The sequence below is a fragment of the Hyperolius riggenbachi genome, chromosome 3 (assembly GCF_040937935.1).
Source record: "Hyperolius riggenbachi isolate aHypRig1 chromosome 3, aHypRig1.pri, whole genome shotgun sequence".
In the NCBI taxonomy this organism is placed as follows: Eukaryota; Metazoa; Chordata; class Amphibia; order Anura; family Hyperoliidae; genus Hyperolius; species Hyperolius riggenbachi.
In genome coordinates, this window is record NC_090648.1 from 56247598 (window position 1) to 56271138 (window position 23541).

At 44.7% G+C, this 23541-nt stretch overlaps 1 protein-coding gene across 1 annotated transcript; it reads right to left on the reverse strand.

Annotated features, from left to right (window-relative positions):
• Positions 1–425: 425 nt before the first annotated feature.
• LOC137562629 (zinc finger protein 84-like) lies at positions 426–21116 on the reverse strand. The gene is made up of 5 exons (XM_068274151.1): positions 20921–21116; positions 16559–16637; positions 15300–15397; positions 12537–12744; positions 426–5874 (listed from the first exon to the last, which is right to left on the reverse strand). The coding sequence occupies exons 2-5, from the start codon at positions 16590–16592 to the stop codon at positions 4259–4261; spliced, it is 1956 nt and encodes a 651-aa protein (XP_068130252.1). The 5' UTR covers positions 16593–16637; positions 20921–21116; the 3' UTR covers positions 426–4258.
• Positions 21117–23541: the final 2425 nt, after the last annotated feature.

Genomic DNA, 23541 nt, shown 5'->3' on the forward strand with positions numbered 1-23541 from the left:
CCAGACTGAGCTCTCATGAGCCCTTGCTACTGTCTGAAAGTGCCTTGGCTCTCTGAAAACCTGTGGGCGTGGCTTGTTTAGTTTATAGGGAATTAGAGTATTAAAACAAAAACAAAAAAGTATTTGGCTTGAGGAATGCCCTATAAACAATAGGAAAGGAACACAATTATGCAATGAGTAAAAGTTCATCTCGGATCCACTTAAAACGGGCGGCAGAAATGGTTAAAAAAAGGCTTTTTATTTGAGCACATAAAATGGACAAAGCGTTTTGTGGCTTGTCTGCTTCCTCAGGTCAGAGAAAAAACAGGTGTATAATAAATTCTATACATATTCTAAGAGTTATTATATAAAAAACAGCCATTACAGTTCACAAAAAGCTTTATCATATACCTATAATGATAATAAATATGCACAACATTCCGCAGTCAAAACTATTTATTGGTAGAGTCAAATTTAGTATTTTGAGGATTAATCATACCAGCTTTAAGTAAATACGATGAATGTGACACATTAAAAGGTTTACATTTGATAAATTGCACAGAAACAAGCATTCCAATCTACACAGTAGTGGAGTTGAGACACTGGGGAGTAGACAAACAGGTTCGCAGATGAGGCAGTGAGCTTTAACTTCTATATAGCTGTAGCAAATTATACCTTTGTCTGAAAAGGTGTGTTTTGAGGGTACGTTTGAAAATTACAAGGCATGGAGCATGATGGAGAGGCAGTGGTAGAGAGTTCCAATGGAGAGGTGACACTCGTGAGAAGCCCTGAATGCAAGAGTGAGGGGAGGTGACAAAGCTGGACAACAAGAGGGTCTCTTGGAAGGAGTGCAGGTTCCGGGATGGATGATATCTGGAGATTAATGAGGAAATGTATGGAGGGGATGGCCTATGTAGAGCTTTGTATGATAGTGTTTGGAGCTTGAACTGGGTCCTTTTGGTGGCTGGTAGCTAATGGAGGGATTGGCAGAGAGGGGCAGCATCAGAGGAGCGGGAGGAGAGGTGGATGAGATGAGCAGCAGAGTTCAGTAGGGACTGGAGAGCTGCCAGGCTGATTTTTGGAAGGCCATAGAGTGGGGTATTACAGTAATATAGACGAGACATGATTAGCGCATGTACAAGCATTTTAATAGCCTCTTGAGTAAGGCATGGTTGAATTCTGAAGATAAATTTGAGATAGAAGTAGCAGAAGGTTGTTAATGTGTTAATATGTGGTTTAAATAGGAGCTCAGAGTCCACAGTTACCCCCAGACAGCGAACTTTAGGTGTTGAGGTTAATGGGGTATTTTCTAAATCAATTGTAACTATTGGTGGGGGAGGAGAGAGAGAGAGAGAGAGAAAGAGAAAGAGAGAGAGAGGGAGAGAGAGAGAGATCCCAATTTCTGTATGGTTCATGTTAAGTTTGAGGAAACAGGATGACATAAATGCAGAAACAGCCTATAGACAGGAACTTGATACACTAGTGCAGAGAGGTCAGGAGTTCAGAAATAGATTTGAGTGTCATAAGCGTAGAGGTGATACTGGAAACCAAGATATTGTATTAATAGTCCCAGGCCATTTGTATAGATGGAGGTCCTAGAACAGAGTATTGTGGTACACCAACAGATAATGTACATAGCGAGAAATTAGTGTTCAAATAGGAGACAGTGAAAAAGCATCCAGAAAGGTAGGAGCTAATCCAAAAATGTAGTGGGTCCTTGAAACCCAGTTCGGAGACTGTCTGGAGAAGCAGAGAGTGATTGACAGTGTCAAAGGCAGAGGAAATGTCAAGGAGTATTAGAACTGTAAATTAGACTTTGGATTTTCAATAAGGACGTTGTTTGCAACTTTGGTGAGGACTGGAATGGTGAGATCGGACGCCAGACTGGAGGGGGTCTAACAAGGAGATAGACAGGAAGTCAGACAGTTCTGAATAGATGTGTCGTTCCAGCAGTTTGGAAGCAAAGGTAAGAAGTGAGACTGTACGATAGAGAGTTCTGTAGCATCTGAAGAAGGGTTTTCTTATCCAGAGAAATAAAACTTTATTAGCTGCTTTAATCACAGGAGAGATACTTGGAGATGCTTCAGATTTCCATTCTAATAGGATTCATTTAGTTACATAACGCAGAATCATTTCCAATAACAGCTTATATTAACTCATATAACAATAAACTGTCCCCCTCTCCACCCCAGAATTTCAAGACTAAAACACCTGTATCCAATCATCCGCTTTTAATTTACATTTGGGGTACAGCACTGAGGCTTTGGTGTATAATATGACCTGGGAATACATCTGACTGCTAATACATTACCTTTTGCTACTATCATATTTATAGTATAATCATGTAAAAAAGTTGCCAATTTTCCTCTGTCGAGATCTAACAACAACAACAACAAAAAAAAAACCCTATAATGCTACCCCTAAAATTATTTTTTCAGAGAAATCACTTAAACTAGACTTGAACTCTTGCCCAGTACAAACGAAAAACATAGAGAAATGCACCCTGTATGTATTTAGAGAGTTTAGCCTGTCTAATGCTAGGTACACAACATACAATTTTGTGTTAGACAGATGGTTTGATAATTTCCGACATGTCCGATCTTACTTTTGTTTTTCTGATTGATTTCTCATAGAAGTGAATGGAAATAGATAAGAAAAGATAAACAGATTAAAAACGGAAATCGATCGGATGGAAAATCAACTGAAAAAACGCATTGTGTGTACCCAGCATAATCATTGCTGGAAGATAAATCCCTCTCTTCTCATCTTACTGGACTGTGTGCATTCAGCTCATATCTCTTCATGTTTTCTGAATCCTCTATAATAAAACCCCTGTGTCCCTGTGTGTGCTGTCTCTGTGTAGCTGGTCCATGCTTTTTGCTACTGCGCATGTGCGCAGCACGGACCCAGCCTCATAGAGACAGGAGGACAGGGACGGGGCCAGGGAGCCAGGCGGGCGGCCGGGTGTGCGGCGGGTGGCGGTGAGAAACACAGACCCGCAAGCCCATTTATAAACGGGCTTGGGTCTGCTAGTATACAGTGTTCTCCCCAGGCTCTTTTAGCCGGGTGCTCCACCCGGCTAGTTTTTATGAGCACCCGGCTCTCATCGGCTCACCTCCTCCTATACTGTAAGCAGAGTTGTGCACAGAAGCACCGGCCCTGCATTCCTTCATAGAGCCCCACCTTGCTACTTTTTTATTCCACCCAGATACTATTTCATGCCACCTGGCTGGAAAAAAATTCTGGGGAGAACACTGATACAATCTCATGAAAAAGTACAGGAACTCCTCTCAGCCTGCCTACTAATGAAATCTACTGTTTAAAATACAAGATATGTGTCTCATTTGCTAGGAATATCTGTGTATTGGGGTGTTTTCTGAATAAATATTTTTATTGAAGCAGTGTTTAGCTGTATCAGATTTGCTTTATTTTAAATTACAGGTTTACTTTAATCCTTACAACGGAATAAACAGAAAGTGAACACAGGACAAGTTGTAACTGAGCTTAGTACTATATGTACCCAGATTTATCTCATCACGGGACCTCAGTTCAGGGACTTTAATGCTTTACAAACCAATCCACTGAGCAGCATGAAAGAGTCCTAAGGATTCTGTGGAAATATGCTGCTATGTGCGTCTAGCAAGAAATAAAAGAACGTTTATGGCCAAAACATTTTCTACACTCAGGCCTAGTGCACTCCAGAGCGGTTCGGCTGCGGTTTGCGATCCGCTTGCGGGTGCGGATACGCCTGGGTAATGTATTTCAATGGGCTGGTGCACACCAGAGCGGGAGGCGTTTTGCAGAAACTCATACTCCCGGGCTGCTGCAGATTTTGGATTGCGGAGGCATTTCTGCCTCAATGTTAAGTATAGGAAAAACGCAAACCGCTCTGAAAAACGGCGGTTTGCCAGGCGGTTTTTGTTACAGTAGCTGTTCAGTAACAGCTTTACTGTAACAATACATGACATCTACTACACCAAAAACGCTTCACAAAACCGCAAAATGCTAGCTGAAACGCTACAGAAAAAGAAGAAAAAGCGTCTCAAAATCTGCTAGCATTTTGCAGATCTGCTAGCGGTTTTTGGTGTGCACCAGGCCTGAGTGCAGTAATAGAGCTTCTCACCAGTGATGAGAGAGGGATAAGTGGAACTGAACAAGCCTGTTATTGGCCGCTGCACTCCACACTTCATCCTCCCTTCTGGCTATGTTGGGGAGATGGAGGGCAGTATGCTGTGGCCAGTACAGGTTCACTAAAAGTGAAGTTATGTTTCACTAACCCTTAGTTATCACCTGTGTGAGATCTCTCATGAATGATAAGATTTGTTTTCCGTACAAAACTTTGCCCACACTCAGCACATGAATATGGCATCTCACCAGCATGATATTTCTCATGACTGACAAGCTGATATTTCCGTACAAAACATTTCCCACACTCAGCGCATGAATATGGCTTCTCACCAGTGTGAGCTCTGTCATGTATGTAAAGATATGATTTATGTGAAAAACATTTTCCACACTCAGCACATGAATATGGCCTCTTACCAGTGTGAGATTTCTCATGACTGACAAGGTTCACTTTCTGTGTAAAACATTTCCCACACTCACCACATGAAAATGGCTTCTCTCCAGTGTGAGATCGCTCATGTTTGACAAATTTAGATTTATGTACAAAACATTTCCCACATTCATTACATGAATATGACGTCTCACTAGTGTGAAATATCTTATGATTGATAAGCTGTGATTTCTGTACAAAACATTTCCCACACTCAGCACATGAATATGGCTTCTCTCCTGTGTGAGTTCTCTCATGATTGACAAGAGTTGATTTATGTGCAAAGCATTTCCTACACTCAGCACATGAATATGGCTTCTGTCCAGTGTGAGATCTCTCATGAATGAGAAGACTTATTTTCTGTGTAAAACATTTCCCACACTCATTACATGAAAATGGCTTTTCACCAGTGTGAAATCTCTCATGTTTGACAAGCTGTGATTTAAATGCAAAACATTTCTCACACTCAGTACATGAAAATGGCTTCTCTCCAGTGTGAGATCTCTTATGATAGATAAGCTGTGATTGCTGTGCAAAACATTTTCCACATTCAGCACATAAAAATGGCTTCTCTCCAGTATGAGATCTCTGATGATTGATAAGTGTTGATTCCTCTATAAAACATTTCCCACACTCAGAACATGAATATGGCTTCTGTTCAGTGTGAGATCTCTCATGAATGAGAAGACTTTTTTTCTGTGTAAAACATTTCCCACATTCATTACATGAAAATGGCTTTTCACCAGTGTGAACTATCTTATGTTTGATAAGATATGATTTTAATGCAAAACATTTCCCACACTCAGTACATGAAAATGGCTTCTCTCCAGTGTGAGATCTCTCATGTACGACAAGCTGTGATTTCAGTGCAAACCATTTCCCACACTCAGAACATGAATGAGATCTCTTATGCCTGACAAGCTGCGATTCCCGTACATACCATTTTTCACACTCCGCAAAAGGCTTCTCTATAGTGTGAGATCTCTCATGACTGACGAGCTCTGATTTCTGTATAAAACATTTCCCACACTTAGCACATGGATAGGGCTTCTCACCAGTGTGAAGTTTCTCGTGTATGTATTTCTCATGTAAGACAAGCTGTGATTTCCTTGAAAAACATTTCAAACACATGGAACAGGAATAAGATCCTCCAGCACTGGGAGAGCTGTACTGGGTATGAGGCCCCTCAGAGTTAGGCAGGTGAGGGGAGTCTAGGGGAGTATTTGGGGTAACCATGATATCTGCAGGAGACTCTTGTCCAATGACATCATCATCTGTTGTACAGTCTGTGGATACAGAGAGACGAGTCTCTGAGAGGTTCTGGATGCCAGGATTCCACGCTGCAAATAGAAAACGATCATTACTTCCTGTTAGAGAATTCTGAGTGGGGGACCAATTATCATTAGGGATGGTCAGTGAGCTGCTGATAATTCTAAGTTGATGCAAACTTTATGCATATAAGAAATGGACCAGATGCAGCAGCTTTGCATATACCATATTTTTTGGACTATAAGAGGCACTTTTTTCCCCCAAAAATTGGAGGGGAAAAGTCAGTGCATCTTATAGTGTGAATATATGGCGTTCCCTGCAAAGCAAGCAAGTGCAGCAGCGGAAGCTTACATATACAGCCGCAGGGTGCACGCTCCTCCTCAGTTTCCTCTAAAACTCCCCCACCATCTCCACCAACTCCTATGATCTAATGCCCTGCCAGAAACCGTGCTGAAAATGTCTCTCTCACTCTCCGACCAGATGTCGCCCTGTATCTGTGCTGTACTCAAGCATCCTCCTCCTACTTCCTCCACGTGAGTTTTGTAATCAATAAAATCTTCTACAGAGAGCCCACCACTCTTTGCCTCCATTTGTTTACTACAGGCCACCATACAGAGACCTGTGGGAACACATGACTCTAGTGTGGAGGAAGTAGTAGGAGGACTGTGCGCAGCACGGAGACAGCATGAAGACAGTTCTGGATCAGATCAAAGGAGACACACACACACACACACACACACACACACACACACACACACACACACACACACACACACACACACACACACACACACACACATTTGCAGCACGATCCCTGGCACAGAGAGCAGGAGACAGGGCTGCATCAGAGATACATTTGCAGCACGGTCCCCAGAACCCAGGACAGACTTGAACACACAGGGACATCAGATTACACTGAAGCTGCCCACCAGAGGAGACCACACAGAGTGGTAAGAGCAGGGCTTGGGCAGTTCAGTGCTTCCAGCTCACAATGTCTGCTATGTGATTACTGGCCAGGGGGTTGGGGATGTTAGCCGGACATTACACTGCACTCCTGTAATCATAGTCTGTTTCCTATATGACTACTGGCCAGAGGAGTAGGGATAGTAGCTTGATTATTATACTACACTGCTCTCCTGTAATCAGTCTAATCCGTATGTGACTACTGGACAGGGGAGCTGGGGACATTAATGGCAGGCTAATATCCCCACTCCCCTGGCCAGTAGTCACACAGGAAACAGACTATGAGTACAGGAGTGCAGTGCTGTGTAACGTTAGCCTAATATATAGCCTGACATTACACTGCACTATTCTCCTGTAATCATAGTCCTCAATGCCACGTAGTCTGTTTCCTGTTACTACTGGCCAGGGGAGTGGGGATATTTGCCTGGCATAACACTACACTGCTATCCTCTAATCACAGTCTGTTTCCTATGTGACTACTGACCAGGGGAAGCTGGGGACATTAAACTGTGATAAGCGGGAGAGCACAGTGCAGTCCACAAGATGCACCTGAAACACAGACGCACTAAGGCTTAGTATATTTTTTCCCTGGTTTTTGCCTCCTAAACCTAGGTGCGTTTTATAATCTGGAGCGCCTTATAGTCTGAAAAATATCCTAATTCACATACAATTTGCACCATTTCAGTGTTATTGGCATGTCACTAACCATCACTAGTTATCAGCCTGACAGAGAACTGTCACATGACAATAACTTTGCCTTGCATTCAAATTGTATCCACTAGGAATCCCATCAATCAAATGCATTTCCTGACAAATCTGATTATCTGCCTCAAATTTGCATTACATTTACATACAAGTCAGTTATTTGCATCTCATTGACACTCCCTGCAGCTAAAGCACTGGCCATACATGGAAAAGCAGTAAATTGCAGAGCTTGATGAGACAGTGGAAGAAATGTTTTAGGGCCTGTTTCCACTACACGCAGATTCTGCATGCAGAAAACTGACTCCAATGAATGTCTATGGGCCTGTTTCCACTGAACGCGATTTTTCTGATGCAGATTTCCCATAGGCATTCATTGGAGTTAGTTTTCTGCATGCAGAATCTGCGTGTAGTGGAAACAGGCCCTCACTCTTGTGACCACAGACCTATATGTACAAGAAATCTGTGTTATGTTTGTAGAGCAATTGACTTTCACTTACACATTCTTATTACCATTGTATCCTCGTTTCACTCATATGCCCCTTGTAATGTACCTTATTCTCTCTCTTGTTCTTAATTGTGCAAATAAAGATATTGTGATGTTACATAACACTAAATTATAAGAGCTGCGAGGTAAAAGAATTATCCATTTATGTCATGGAGATCCAAAACAGCTAATACTTCTGTAGCTAGATATAAATATATACATATATACTCTTATACATAAGTCACCCCTACTGTGAACAATCTGTGTACAGCAGGGGTGCCCACACTTTTTCGGCTCGCGAGCTACTTTAAAATTCGCCGAGGCCAGGAGATCTACCAATGTTTCAAATGCACCCCCCCCCCCCCGGAAATGTAGTTAGGTATAGGTCCCTTCAGTATAGGTTAGCCGGGTATAGGTCCCTTCAGTATAGATTAGCCGGGTATATGTGCCCTCAGTATAGATTAGCCGGGTATATGTGCCTTCAGTATAGGTTAGCCGGGTATATGTGCCTTCAGTATAGGTTAGCCGGGTATATGTGCCTTCAGTATAGGTTAGCCGGGTATATGTGCCTTCAGTATAGGTTAGCCGGGTATATGTGCCTTCAGTATAGGTTACCTGGGTATAGGTCCCTTCAGTATAGGTTAGCCGGGTATAGGTCCCTTCAGTATAGGTTACCTGGGTATAGGTCCCTTCAGTATAGGTTACCTGGGTATAGGTCCCTTCAGTATAGGTTAGCCGGGTATAGGTCCCTTCAGTATAGGTTAGCCGGGAATAGGTCCCTTCAGTATAGGTTAGCTGGGTATAGGTCCCTTCAGTATAGGTTAGCCGGGTATAGGTCCCTTCAGTATAGGTTACCTGGGTATAGGGCCGATGTCTTCCCGCGGTGGCGTCCAGATCTTCAGGCCTGGCTCCGGTGGGCAGCGTGAGTGGAGTCGGAACTCGGAAGTTTTCCGCCTCTCCGAGTCCCGATTGGCTGCGCGCCTCTCCTCCCCTGATTGGCTGCGCGCCGCGCCTCTCCTTTCCTGATTGGCTGCGCGCCTCTCCTCCCCTGATTGGCCAGGCTCTCTCCTCCTCTCCGCTGATTGGCCAGGCTCTCTCCTCCAGCGGCCAGCAGCAGAAACTGTGTTATACAGCTGCTGGCTGCTAACTTCAATGGGACGCGGCCAAGAGGCCGCGATCTACCGATCAGGCGGTCGCGATCTACCGGTAGATCGCGATCGACCTATTAAGCACCCCTGGTGTACAGTAATGTACAGTGACCATTATCAGCTTGTTGAAGGCCAATAACACTAAGTAATCTGTCATAGCAGAACAGTGAAATGGACACCCATTGTCGACTGCAATCCAATTCAAGATTGCATTGTGTAGGGACAGGACACTTGAGGTCATTTCTCCAGGCCAGAGACAAAAACATTGTTATTGTTATTCAATTCAATACAATTGTTACTGTATTCCTCGTTAGGAACAGTGTGCTCCTATTGCCTGGAAGAAAGCTTCTCCAGTCAGGGAGCTTACAAATAGTTGTGAACAAGCCATTTGAGGTAGTGGCATGGCAGAGGAGCCCTGAAACCCAGCAGGAGGGCAGCATAGCAGAGCCACACGCCACTCTATTAAAAAAAACCTGTACTTTATTATGTCTTTTCTTTATGCTGGGAATACACCATACAATTTTCTGTTATGCCGGGCATACACGGCACGTTTATCAATGCAATTATGCGCTGGATCGAGCCAGCGGCTCCATGCCGGCGCACGCGCGCGGATTGATCGCCGTTCGTCCCTCGGGAGCGGCTAATTAGTCGCTCGTTGTTCTCCCCATCAGTATCGAGCGCAGTATCGATCCGGTGGGGTATCGGACACGTCGGATATTATCAATCGATTGATAAGCCTCCCAGCAGTCAGTGTATGCCCAGCATTAGATTCTTCTGTTAGATTGTTCTGTTAGATTGTTCTGTTGGAATGCATAATTAGATTATTTTCTGTAGAGAATGGTCTTTATCTCGGGTGCATTGTCTTCTGGTTACCTCCTGCTGAGTAGAACAATGCCTAATTGCTCGGCAGATAGATTGTAAAATAGATACATTTCCAACATGTTGAACTTTATCTATCTGGCAGGGAAATCTAACAGAAAATTGCATGGTGTAAACCTAGCAAAGAGATGGTGTACTTCTGATCTGTATGATAAAAATATAGCCAAACTGCTAGCATTCTGCCGAATACTGATATATCTCTTTCATTGGGCTGACAAAAGGAGTAAACCCAGTTAATAAACTGCCCTACAATATCCACACTTCGTACCAAAGCGCTGCAAATTTGTCATGGATCATGAATATGCCATTATTGGATGCCGGCATGAGTGATGCCTGGAATATGGACGATCATACATTTTAAAAACAATAACATATTAAAATTTTTACATTACGTTTTATTTTTTTCCTCTCCAAAAAGTCAATGGACTTCTACCCTCCAATACAGGGGACGTCTCGGAGTACTGCCCTCAAAGCAGGGTTTTATAAAGAGGCTCTGGAATTCAGTTACAGTTCTTTATTTTGTAACATCAGTGAAGGATCCTGGAGGTAGCCATAGAACTCCCGAGGCCGGCTTCCATGTTAAATGGACTTTTAAAACAAGGAACTTTCCACATGGACTTCCACAAACAAGGAACGTCATACGGCTCCAGCGCACCAGGCTTCGCCCACCGCGTGTCACTCCCGCTGATACCACCGCTCCTGCTGTCCCGGCCAGGCACAGGAGCAGAGAAAGGACCGCCCGCAGGCCTGACAAGCGCACTTTTCATCAACACACTGTAAGTGTATTTATGTTGCGTGTTTTTCAAGATTAAAAAGTTAATGTACCAAGGAGCGCTCGTTGCTTCTTCTTCTGTCACAAACAAGGGACTCAGACACCTCCAACCTATTAAGTGTTAATTTCTTCATGTTCTGCTTTTTAGTTTCATACTGGTTGCTAATATTTTTTATAATTATTCATAATTTTCTGCAGATATCAATAACTTATATTGCATATTTTAATAGAAAGACTAAAAGTAATTTATACAGCTATTTACACGATTTGAGTTCTGCAGAATTCAAATCTGAAGAGCCGTTACCCAGAGTGTTGTATTGTTTCAGTGATAATAGATTGTGTTAACCCTTTCTTCTTAGCTCAGATTAGATAGCAGGTTCCTCTTTTCCCAAATAAAAGAGGTGGTGGCAGGCTTTTTACCTTAAAACTGTACACAGTAGAATGTTGAATTAGAAGAATTTAGTAACTCTATTGGTGAATACACACGGTTCGTTCCCGCATCGAATGCCCTGCTCGATTCCCGATGAATCGATTATTCCCGAACATTTCCGAGCGCATTTCGATGATTTTTAGGTCAATTGTCATGTAAAGTATGGCAAATCGACCTAACGATCCATCGAAACGCGAATCGGACATGTCGGGAATAAACGAATCGACGTGAATCGAGCGGCGCATCAACGGGAATCGAGTGCGGGAACGAACCGTGTGTATCCAGCTTATGCTGGGCATACACGGTCAGATACTTCTTATCAATCGAGCCGCTGATGGCTCGATTGATAAGATTCAACCTGTGAGCCAAAGGAGGGGGAGGAAAAAGGGAGAAAATCGTTGGCACTGCAGCTAAGGACAGCGGACGCTGGATAGGTCTAGGGCAGGATTTACACACACTCTCTTCTCTTGTTTCTCTGGTGCAAACTGCGTGCTCTGATCAAAAATAGAGAGTAGATGTTCAAAAACAAGGAGAAGGAAGGCTGATCGGCAGGTGCTTTATTCCATATGCAGGCACACATTCAGTACACAAAATGCAGAGATAAAATATTCACATACCATGAGATCGTGAGTGGTGTGGTGGTGCGGTGGGTGCCAGGGGAAGATGCCTGACGGCCGTTTCGCGCTGTCAATGCCCTTCAACGGAGGTTAGGCATCTTCCCCTGGCACCCACCGCACCACCACACCACTCTCCATCTCATGGTATGTGAATATTTTTTCTCTGCATTTTGTGTACTGAATTTGTGCCTGCATATGGAATAAAGCACCTGCAGTGCCGATCAGCCTTCCTTCTCCTTGTTTTTGAAGAAGATTCAACCTGTCCAATACCACGCTGGATCAATACTGCGCTCGATACCGGCGGGGAGAACAATGGGAAGAAATGAAGCACTGATTAGCAGCGCCGGCGGGGCCGAGCGGGAATTGATCAGCGTGCATGCGTGGAACGAGCGGTGACGCGCTGGCTCGATACCGGCGCATAAACGTGCCGTATATGCCCGGCATAACAGATGGAAAGTACTCGCCTGATCAGCATTGTATTAATGCTGCAAGATGTAACAGTTGCTTATCACTCCTTCACCACCTCCCCTTTCCACAGAACAGGGCACTCCAAAGCCACCAGAATGTCTGTACTGTTATTGTTAGCAAGCTGTCACCAAAACAATCAAGAATGATAGCTTAAGATGACAAAAATCTAAAGAGTACATAGCATAACCCCAAATCAGGCCAGTGTGTGAGCAGTGACACAATCAATAAAGATATACATTTATTCTATATTTTCTGCTGATTACTCACCAGTTCTGCCCTCTGTAACATTGTCCTCTTTACTTGTCCTAATCATGTCAAACTCCTCCATAGACAGCTGATCACTGCTCACATAGGTCTGGTCTTCTTCCTCTTTAATTGTCCTCATGTCACCCTTCTCCACAGACTGATCAACACCCCTCAATGTCTCTTCTTCTTCCGCTTTGACCACAACACTTACATGTATCCCTTTTTCACCCTAAGTTCACAAAGTGAGAGCTAATTTAAATGGTGAACACAGAAAACAGCATATGCAGAAGGATAATGTACCGTATTTTTTCAGACTGCAAGACAATCCTAGATTTAGAGGACAAAAAACAGGGAAAAATAAATACTAAATCTGGTGTGTCTATAGTGCAGGGTCATCTTACGGACATTTTTCACCCCAATTATGTCCCGGCGTTCTCTTCTGTCCTTTTTTGGCCCATGTGTAACTGTCCTCGGATCCTCGAGGCAGGGAACACACATGTCTTTCAGTTTTCTGTGCGTGTTTTTCTGCATACTTTTTCTGCACACCAAGTGTGTTTCTATGCAGGAAAATGCACCCGTTTAACAGCAGCTGATGTAATTGATAGAGAAAACTGACAAAATGTGCAGAGTCATCATGCAGAATGTTTTTTTCTGCGCGCGAACAACATATTTAGACCTCGATTCACTAACCGGCGCTAACAGTTAGTGCCGCAGTGCTAAGCGGCCGTGCGCGCGAAATAATGCGCACAATGCTTCAGTTCGCGTGGTAACATCGCTGATCGCGTGAATGGAGTATACATCTCGCGGTAAATCTGTGCGTGCAAGACTTACCGCGTATGCCCAGCATAAGATGGCTGCTGGCATGTCTGGCTAGATTCTAGAAGATCTCAAAGTGAGGCTGGGTTCTGATTGGACTAGACTGTAAGGTGACTGGACTACTCAGATTAACCATGTAATGTCCTGTGCTTAGCTGGCTATTATAGCTGATGCTGCTGACTGCTTATCTACACACAAATGAACTTTAACAGCAGGCTAACTTTTCTGCTTACCATACAACAGGCCTTTATAGGTATATATTGTTCTGTACAGAAAACTAGCACTTAATTGCTATAAACGTCTCTTATTAACAGTAACTAATATTCTTTATTATTATTATTATTATTATTTATAAAGCACCAACATATTAAGCAGCGCTGGGCATTAGTTTAGAATATAGACAATATTTAGGGGTAACATACAGCAATATGACAATACAGGAATACAAGAAAAACCAGATCATGCAGCACAGTGTGAGTACAAGGTAATGCTTAGTCAGTCACTGGATGGAGCATGGAGATAAGGCAAGTTAGGTTCACTCAGATGCATAGCATGGGTGCACAGTAATGGAGGTGCATGATCAGGTAGGACACAAAAGGAGGAGGACCCTGCCCAAAGGCTTACAATCTAGAGGGAGAGGTAGGGACACAAAAGGTAGGGGACCAGAGTTCAGCTGTGGGTTTAGAGCAATTGTGAGGGGTAGTAGGCCAGAGTGAAAAGGTGAGTTTTGAGGGCTTTCTTGAAGATGTTGAAGGAGGGGGCTGCCCTAATGGGTGGAGGTAGGGAGATCCATAGTGTTGGAGCAGCTCTTGAGAAGTCCTGGAGGCGTGCATGGGACTGGATGATGCGGGGTGGCGGTCAGGCGAAGTTCATTGGAAGAGTGAGGTGTGTACCTCTGAGCAAGATCAGAAATGTAGGTTGGACAGGTTTTGTGGACAGATTTGTAGGTCAGACACAGTATCTTGAATGTGATTCTGGACTGGATAGGAAGCCAGTGGAGGGATTCAAGGAGGGGATCCGCTGTGGTGGAGCGATGGGAGCAGTGGATAATTCTGGCTGCCGCATTCATGATGGACTGCAGTGGGGCTATTCGGGTCATAGGGAGACCAGACAGAAGGGCATTGCAGTAGTCAAGGCGGGAAATTATGAGGGCATGGATGAGGAGTTTGGTGGTGGCAAAGGTCAGGAAAGGGCAAATCTTACAGATGTTACGAAGGTGGAAGTTGCAGGACTTTGTGAGGTTTTGGATGTGGGGAGTGAAGGAGAGTGCGGAGTCCAGGGTGACACCCAGACAGCAGGCTTGAGAGGTAGGGCGATTGGTAGTGTGGTTAACAGTGACATGCACATCTGGGAGGTTCATGGATGGCCGGGGTGGGAAGATCATAAATTCCGTTTTGTCTAGATTTAGTTTCCGGAACCTAGCGGACATCCAGGAGGAGATGGAATGATAGGCAGGAAGAGACCTTGTCCATGGTAGTGGTGGATATGTCAGGGGTGTGGCGGTAGATCTGGGTGTCATCTGCATACAGATGATAGTTAAAACCCATGGAGGAGATAACCTTGCCAATGGAGGATGTGTATAGGGAGAACAGTAGGGGGCCAAGGATGGAGCCTTGGGGGACTCCCACCGAGCGGTGGTTGGGGGAGGACGAGGACTCATTGAAGGTCGTGAAGGAGCGGTTGGAGAAGTAGGATGAAAGCCAGGTCAGGGCGAGATCGTGAATGCCCATGGACTGGAGGGAATGGAGGAGTAGGGGATGATCTACTGTGTCAAAAGCTGCTGATACCACGAATTATGCTGTTCAAATGTTAGACTGGCTTGGGTGGGCAGCTACACCATGTACTCTGTCCCTGTGTCCTCAGTCCCCCTGTATACACACATGCGCTCTGATTAACAGGAAGTTGTCATATGAAGCCCTCAAACGGTAATACAGTTTGGAGTCTCTGGGGACCCTCAGTTCCACCTACCTGATATAGGTGGGGGTTGATTTGACCTTCCTGTGGACAATTCCAAGAATAAAGAGCACCTGTACATCTCTCTGGTGGGTCATTGCTACTTGCTCCATCTGTAGGAAAAACACACACTGACTGAATACATTGGGCTTGATTCACAAACGAGCGCTGCTTTAGGAAAAAAGACAATTAGCGGCCACTATGCAAGCTTTGCCTGCTCCTTGCAGCATAGCGTGCTGCTGCTGTGAAGTATCACGACCATAATACTTCACTAGCGTGGCCGCTACTGTGTTAATTAACATAGTTACTAGTAACTATGGTGAGCTTCTGTTACTGGATTCATCTGTAGGAAACACACAAACACTGACTGAATAAATTGGCTCTGTGTGTTTATCAGATGATTGGGGATATAGGTGGATAATCCTGGGGGGAAAAAAAATAGAGGACCTCTACACCTTTTTGGTGGCGTTCAGTTACTGGATATCAGTAGGTAACACAAACATTGACTGAATTCAGTCTTAACAGTAGCTCACAAAAGTGAGCACACATCAAACACACAACGAAGATATTAAACTGTGATCCAATGTAAAGTAGTCAGTGCAGAGCACACCCCTAAGTAAAGAAAGTCAATGCCCAAGGTGTCAACATTTGACATGCCCACTATTATTTTCCAGCACTGTCTTAACTCTGTCGGGCATGGATTGAGTTATTTTGATGAGACAGCAAATTTACAGCTATACAAGCTTTACATTTACTACTTTACATTGTATCAATATGTCATATCTTCAGTATTCGGAGCAGTGCTTTTCGGCGCTGCTAGATTTGGGCTCAGCCGGCGTCTCCAAAGACAAAGGGAATCACAACTGAGGAGCGCTCAGCGAGTAACGTTGGCGCCGTCAGAAGACGGAGCCGAGGTTGCTTAAAAACATAATAATTCGGCCTCCAGCAATCGCTGGAAGCCGAAATATATCATTCCCCTACTTTCCATGGCGGCCTGGAGGGGGAATATTAATTAACTCGGCCCGGACTTGTGCAGAAGCAGGATCAGCCATATACTGGCTGTATCCTGCGCCCAAGTCTACCGGTGCCAATTTCACATGTATGCTCAGTATTGTCCCATGAAAAGATATAAAATATTTAGAAAAGTGGGAGTGAACTCTTTTGTGAGACACTATGTGTTTACCAGATGATGGATATAAGGGAGGATATCTAGGTGGACCCCAAGTATTGCTTTCTCCTTCTCTCCTTCACAAGAAATGCAAGTCTCCTCTTACCCGGTGATGTGAAGTGCAACTGATTCTCCATCATGGTGTCCTTGTAGAGGTCCTGCTGTCCTTCTATACACTGCCCCTCCTGCACGGGTAAAAAAATTACACAATGTGCCTCCTTATAAGAATCTGACAGATAGAACGATGATACAGTCACCACCCATACAAATCGCTAGCTGTCACATAATTCCTGTTAATGCACAACTTGCCCAACAACAGATCAAAGAGGATGTTGTGGATTTCTGTTTCTTATGTCTCTCAGATATCAGGGGTGAGGTGGGGGCACCGTGATGGTCACCAGACTTCCCAGAAGGGAAACTCTGTATGGGAAGACTGAAAGTAAGATCATGTGACACTCCCAGAACCCTCCTCATCTCTCCAATCACGTCTAAGTCTGCTCTCATTACAGCAGTGAATGTCTATTTGCTTAATATGACACACATGAAGTGCACACAATGTTCTCTATACCAGGGCTTTTCAACCTTTTCACTCATTGGCGTCAATTCACCAGAGAGGATTTACTAAGAGAAAAAAGGTAGGTAGTTTATCTCATGAGGTATTTTAACACTCTGGAGTCAATTCACCAGTGTGAGAGGACAGAGAGAAAAATGTTCGATAGCAGGGGATAATGGAGAGATATGCATGAGGAAAGTGTGAGAAAGCAGAGAGTTAGGTAATCGGTATTAATGATTTACATGGGATACTTTTCCTCTCTGTAAGCTTGAAAGTGAAGCATTGTGGGTAGGAGGCGGAGTTTTACCACTACATGACCAGAGTATTCCCGCCTTTTACTGCCGGATCATATCATAAATCATATCACGAGTGAGTCTGAACTTCTTCACCACCTCTGTCTCAGTAAAATTATCAAGAACTGTTCTCTCACAAAAAATACGAGGGGCGATTAAACAGACCCTCCTCCTGCGCCTTCGTCTCCTCATAATAGAAGCAAGCTCTAAGGCCTAGTGCACACCAGAGCGGTTCGGCTGCGTTTTGCGATCCGCTTGCGGCTGCGGATACGCTTGGGTAATGTATTTCAATGGGCTGGTGCACACCAGAGCGGGAGGCGTTTTGTAGAAACGCATACTCCCGGGCTGCTGCAGATTTTGGATTGCGGAGGTGTTTCTGCCTCAATGTTAAGTATAGGAAAAACGCAAACCGCTCTGAAAAACGGCACTTCAGAGCGGTTTGCCAGGCGGTTTTTGTTACAGTAGCTGTTCAGTAACAGCTTTACTGTAATACATGAAATCTACTACACCAAAAACGCTTCACAAAACCGCAAAATGCTAGCTGAAATGCTACAGAAAAATAAGAAAAAGCGTTTCAAAATCTGCTAGCATTTTGCGGATCTGCTAGCGGTTTTTGGTGTGCACAAGGCCTAACAGAGTAAGCTCAAAAGGCTCCATCTTCCACCGCAGCAGCTGCTGTGTGAAAACCACGATATCTCCAGGTTCATTCAGGGGATAAAGAGATGAAAAAATAACGAATGGCCACACCCCCTTTCTTCCCTGGTGAATTGTGATTTGGAGAAAAACTAACTACTAACTATCACTTATTTATCTCATACTTATCTCACATTTATCTCTGTCGATATTTTCCCCTATACTTCTGGAGAATTGCTATTTGGAGATATCACAGGAGGTAAATTACCTCCCAAGAGATAAATAGGTTGGTAACCTCTGGTGAATTGACGCCATTGTACCACTTTTTTCACCTGAAAATTTTCAAGTACCACCAGTCCGCCTGCGCAATAAATTTAACCCGATCAAGCTCTGCTGTTTCCACCAGACCCCAAGCAGAGAGCCGCAACTGCACATGCACTCACATCAACAAGGAGATCGTCGAGGGATTCCATTGCTGGATCCCCTCTACTGAGGAGGAATGGGGAAGCCTCTTTAGGATCCAGAGGCTTTCTCCCACGGAGAACTTTTTTCTTTCAGGTACAGTTTAAGAAAAGGGGGTGGGGGGCATATGGGAAAAAGGGATTAAAATTATTAGCAGTCTGTAGGTAGATTGCCAATATAGGTACCACCTCACTATAAGTAGCCTCACCCACCAATAGAGAGATGGGCAGTGACTGACTTGCCACAAAGTTTGGTTCCCCCTTACTTGCGCTCTCTGTGCTGTCCTGCATAATAGTTCAATTAGAAAGTAAAAGGACATGCACACCTTGTATATTCAATGCAAAAAAGTCTGTATTGAAAGTGCTGACAAGTCACACAAAAAAGACATGTAAAGTGGTCTGTGCAAGCTATAATAACATCAGTGCACAGCCAAATGCATGATATATATATGCAGGTACAATAATGCATAACATATGCTATAACAACATGCTGCTAACTGGTACATCAGGAAAATAGAGAGAGCATCATGCACTGGCTGTACAAAACGGAAGAAATATACAGCAACATGTGACAAAACAAAAGTCCATGAGAATCACAGTGACAAGAGAGAACACCGCTATTTTACACAGACGGCGCGGCGTTTCAGAAATGGATTCCTTTATCAATGGGATTAGGCTGAAGACAGCTGGAGGCAACAGCAGAGTTGTGCAGAGCGGCGGTGTCCTGCGTAATAGTTCAAACCTTCGATCAGTGGTAACCCAGCCGCAGTGAAGAGACAGCAAGGAGAGCGGTGCACAGTGACGACAGGGTAGCACAGCGAGAAGTAGCCGTAGTTTGTGGGGTGGCAGACGGGCAATTAAGTAGCAGGCAAACTTGGAATGTACCACCTGGCCAACACCAAAGTACATAGCATACAAGCCATGCTTTTGGTGTATATGCAGAGCTTCTGTTTTGGTTCAAGGTGCGTTTGTAGTTTCTGGGGGGGCTCAGCGCACCTCTGATTGGAGGCCATTTGGAGGCGGCCTGGTGTTGCGCTGATCCACCTTTTGCGCAACACCAAAGTACCACTGGTGGTACACGTACCACAGGTTGAAAAGCCCTGCTCTATACTATATACTTACCCACCCCAATACTTTTCCCCTCCCCCACACAATATCTGTCCTAACCCAATTATTATTATTTTAGTATTTATATAGCGCCGACATATTACGCATCGCTGTACAGTGTATATATATATATTGTCTTGTCACTAACTGTCCCTCAAAGGAGCTCACAATCTAATCCCTACCATTGCCATATGTCTATATTATGTAGTGTAAGTACTGTAGTCTAGGACCAATTTTTAGGGGGAGCCAATTAACTTGTCTGTATGTTTTTGGAATGTGGGAGGAAACCGGAGTGCCCGGAGGAAACCCACGCAGACATGGTGAGGAGTACATTTGAAATCGGCGCCGGTAGACTTGGGCGCAGGATACAGCGGTATATAGCTGATCCTGCTTCTGCACAAGTCCGGGCCGATTTAATTACTATTCCCCCTCCAGGCCGTCATGGATAGTGGGGGAATGAAATAATTCGGCTTCCAGCGATTGCTGGAGGCCGAATTATTATGTTTTTAAGCAACCTCGGCTCCGTCTTCTGACGGAGCCGACATTACTCACTGAGCGCTTCAATAGGAATGATTCCTATTGAAGTCTATGGAGGCGCCGGCTGCGCCCAAATCTAGCACCGCTGAAAAGCACTGCTCCGACGGTGAGAACATACAAACTCTTTGCAGATAGTGCCCTGGCTGGGATTCGAACCAGGGACCCAGTGCTGCAAGGCGAGAGAGCTAACCACTACGCCACCGTGCTGCCCAATATATGTTCCTTTCCTCTCCCACTATGTGCTCCACCCTCAACCTTTCTTCCCTTCCCTCGCACCAATACCTGTCCTGAGTACATTTGAAATCGGCGCCGGTAGACTTGGGCGCAGGATACAGCGGTATATAGCTGATCCTGCTTCTGCACAAGTCCGGCCGATTTAATTACTATTACCCCTCCAGGCCGACATGGCTAGTGGGGGAATGAAATAATTCGGCTTCCAGCGATTGCTGGAGGCCGAATTATTATGTTTTTAAGCAACTTCGGCTCCGTCTTCTGACGGAGCCGACGTTACTGACTGAGCACTTCAATAGGAATGATTCCTATTGAAGTCTATGGAGGCGCCGGCTGCGCCCAAATCTACCAGCGCTAAAAAGCACTGCTCCGCCTGTCCTTCCCTTGCCCACTGTGAGCTCCTCCCCCACGTTAAAACCTGTCCGCCCTTGCCAAAACTATGTGCTCCCCCCCCCCCACCCCAATACCTCCCCCACACATACAATGTCCTCCCTGCCAAAACTAAGTGCTCCTCTCCTCTCCCATCCCAATACCTGTCCTCTCTCACTATGTATGTAACAATGTTCTATAGCTTGTGTTTTAATGCTATATGCGGTGTATTAGTTATATTAGTTTATGATGGCAAAAATGGAAATAAAAAACTGGACTTTCACCTCCCTCTCTGCTGCCAGCACGAGCTCTGGTCTCAGTACTTCCGCCTTATAACCACTTCCGTTCTCTTTGTTCCTAGATGAGTTCGGATCAGACGTGACTTTTGATTAGAACGGAGTGCATTACGCTGGTATTCCACATGACGTCTCCTGCCCACGTGACCTCCTCTGTGTCATTGTAGCGATATCAGAGGCTGCTGCTGCTGGGGCTGGACTACAGGACTCTTCCAACTTCCTCTCTGTGGTTCTGTAATTCCAGTTTCTGCGTTCCAGCTGGTAGGGAGAGCTCGCTCGCCATCTTGTGGTCAGTCAGCTAACTGCAGGCTCTATTGTCAATAATAGGAAGTGAGAGCATCCGAGAAAAACAAACGTTTGCGAATTTGCACTATTTCAGGTTGGAGTGAGTTTGAGATATCTTCCAGTGCATCACTGCTGAATATATGCAAAATAACCATTGTTACCCTTAGAAGCTAAACACACCTCCAGAACCTCTGGAATGCAATGATGTGTCAACTTGTTAATTTGTACAGAGCCACAATAATCCAAAATGCATACAGACTGTTTCAGATTGTTTGATCCTCATCAGTCCAAGACATGGATTAATTTGGCTCTATGGAGTAGGGCTTGTAACACCGAGAGGTACAGACTAACTAGCGAGCTCATGGTGAACCAGAACTCATTGGAGTGTGTGAGGGGCGACAATGGTCCCAAAAGTCCCCTTACTAAAATGCTAAGAAAAACAAAAGTTTGCTTTCTTAAAACAGAAAGAATTTGCGATAATTCAGGTTCGAGTGAGCTTGAGATGTCTCCCAGTGCATCACTGCTGAATATATGCAAATTAACCATAGTTACCCTTAGAAGCTAAACACACCTCCAGAACCGCTGGAATGCAATGATGTGTCAGCTTGTTTATTTGTACAGAGCCATAATAATCCAACATGCATACAGACTGTTTAGCTTCTAAGGGTAACAATGGTTAATTTGAATATATTCAGCAGTGATGCACTGGGAGACATCTCAAGATCACTCCAATCTGAATTATTGCAAATTCTTTCTGTTTAAAGAAAGCAAACTTTTGTTTTTCTTAGCATTTTAGTAAGGGGGCTTTTAGGACCATTGTAGTCCCTTACACACTCCAATGAGTTCTGGTTCACCATGAGCTTGCTGGTTAGTCTGTACCTCTCGGTGTTACAAGCCCTACTCCATAGAGCCAAATTAATCCATGCCCTGCACTGATAAGAATCAAACAATCTGAAACAGTCTGTATGCATGTTGGATTATTAAGGCTCTATACAAATTAACAAGCTGACACATCATTGCATTCCAGAGGTTCTGGAGGTGTGTTTAGCTTCTAAGGGTACAATGGTTAATTTGCATATATTCAGCAGTGATGCACTGGGAGACATCTCAAGCTCACTCCAACCTGAATTATTGTAAATTCTTTCTGTTTAAAGCCAATGGGTACCGTTTAAAAAAAGAAAAAGTCAGATACTCACCTAAGGAGAGGGATGGCTCGGTCCTAATGAGCCTTCCCTCTCCTCTCCCGATGCCCTCGGTGCTGCGCTGGCTCCCCCGTTCGCGTCCGCCGCCGCAGGGACTTTGGAGAAGACGGGCCGCTCCATACTACGCACGCGCGTCATAGAGGGCGCTCGCGCATGCGTAGTATAGAGCGGCCGCGTCATCGGGAGCCCGAGTGCTCCCGAAGGCTTCCGAAAGCTCCCTTCGGCATGCGGAAGTGGCAGTATTTGACCGAACTGGTCGAATACTGCCACGGGGGATCCTGCGCGGGACCGGGCACCGGGAGAGGAGAGGGAAGGCTCATTAGGACCGAGCCTTCCCTCTCCTTAGGTGAGTATCTGACTTTTTTTTTTTTTTAAATGTAAACATTCACTTTAAAGAAAGCAAACTTTTGTTTTCCATAGCATTTTAGTAAGGGGGCTTTTAGGACCATTGTAGCCCCTCACACACTCCAATCAGTTCTGGTTTACCATGAGCTCGCTGGTTAGTCTGTAGCATCTGAGAAGTATCTGGGGAGTCAAGTGGGTGTGGCAAAGTATAAGGACAGGGCCAAAATAATCTGGGTGTGGCCAGGATCATGAAGGTGTTTCCCAAACTTATTTATGTGAAATGTTCCCACCTTCTGTGGTGCTGTACAATGTGAGGGATAATTCTGTGAGCTCCTCTGAGGCCAGTCAGTGACATGACCATGTCCGAATTACCTACAAGGCAACCTAGCGAAGAGCATAAAGACCAGTGGTGGGGCCCCTGAATAGCAGCATGGCGAGCACAGGAATAGCGCTTGTAGGCTACACTGCAGCGTTGCATCTTCATCTCTCATTCCTTGTCCAGCCGCTTCGGTCTGCGTCACTCTCCGGTAGTCAGAGACCCTCAGGACACATGATGAAATATGGTGGCTATGGAGAGTGATGCAGACCAAAGCGTCTGATCAAGGAGGTGAGGATAAAGATGTGGCACTGCAGTGAAACCTTCAAGCAGTTAGTATTTCTGTGCTCAGTTTCGGGGGAACTGCATATATTGAAAAAAGGGAAGGAAGGAAATGGGGTCATCTGGCTACCTATACTGAAAGGCAAAGCCATCTGACTCTTATGGTGTCTCTTTGATGT

Excerpts from the sequence above, each read along its gene's own strand:
- LOC137562629 (XM_068274151.1), bottom strand. The coding sequence starts at position 16,592 with ATGATGGAGAATCAGTTGCACTTCACATCACCGG. Across the intron at positions 12,745-15,299 it reads TCAACCCCCACCTATATCAG|GGTGAAAAAGGGATACATGT; the intron begins GTAGGTGGAACT and ends TTGTGAACTTAG. Across the intron at positions 5,875-12,536 it reads TGTTACAGAGGGCAGAACTG|CGTGGAATCCTGGCATCCAG; the intron begins GTGAGTAATCAG and ends TTCTATTTGCAG.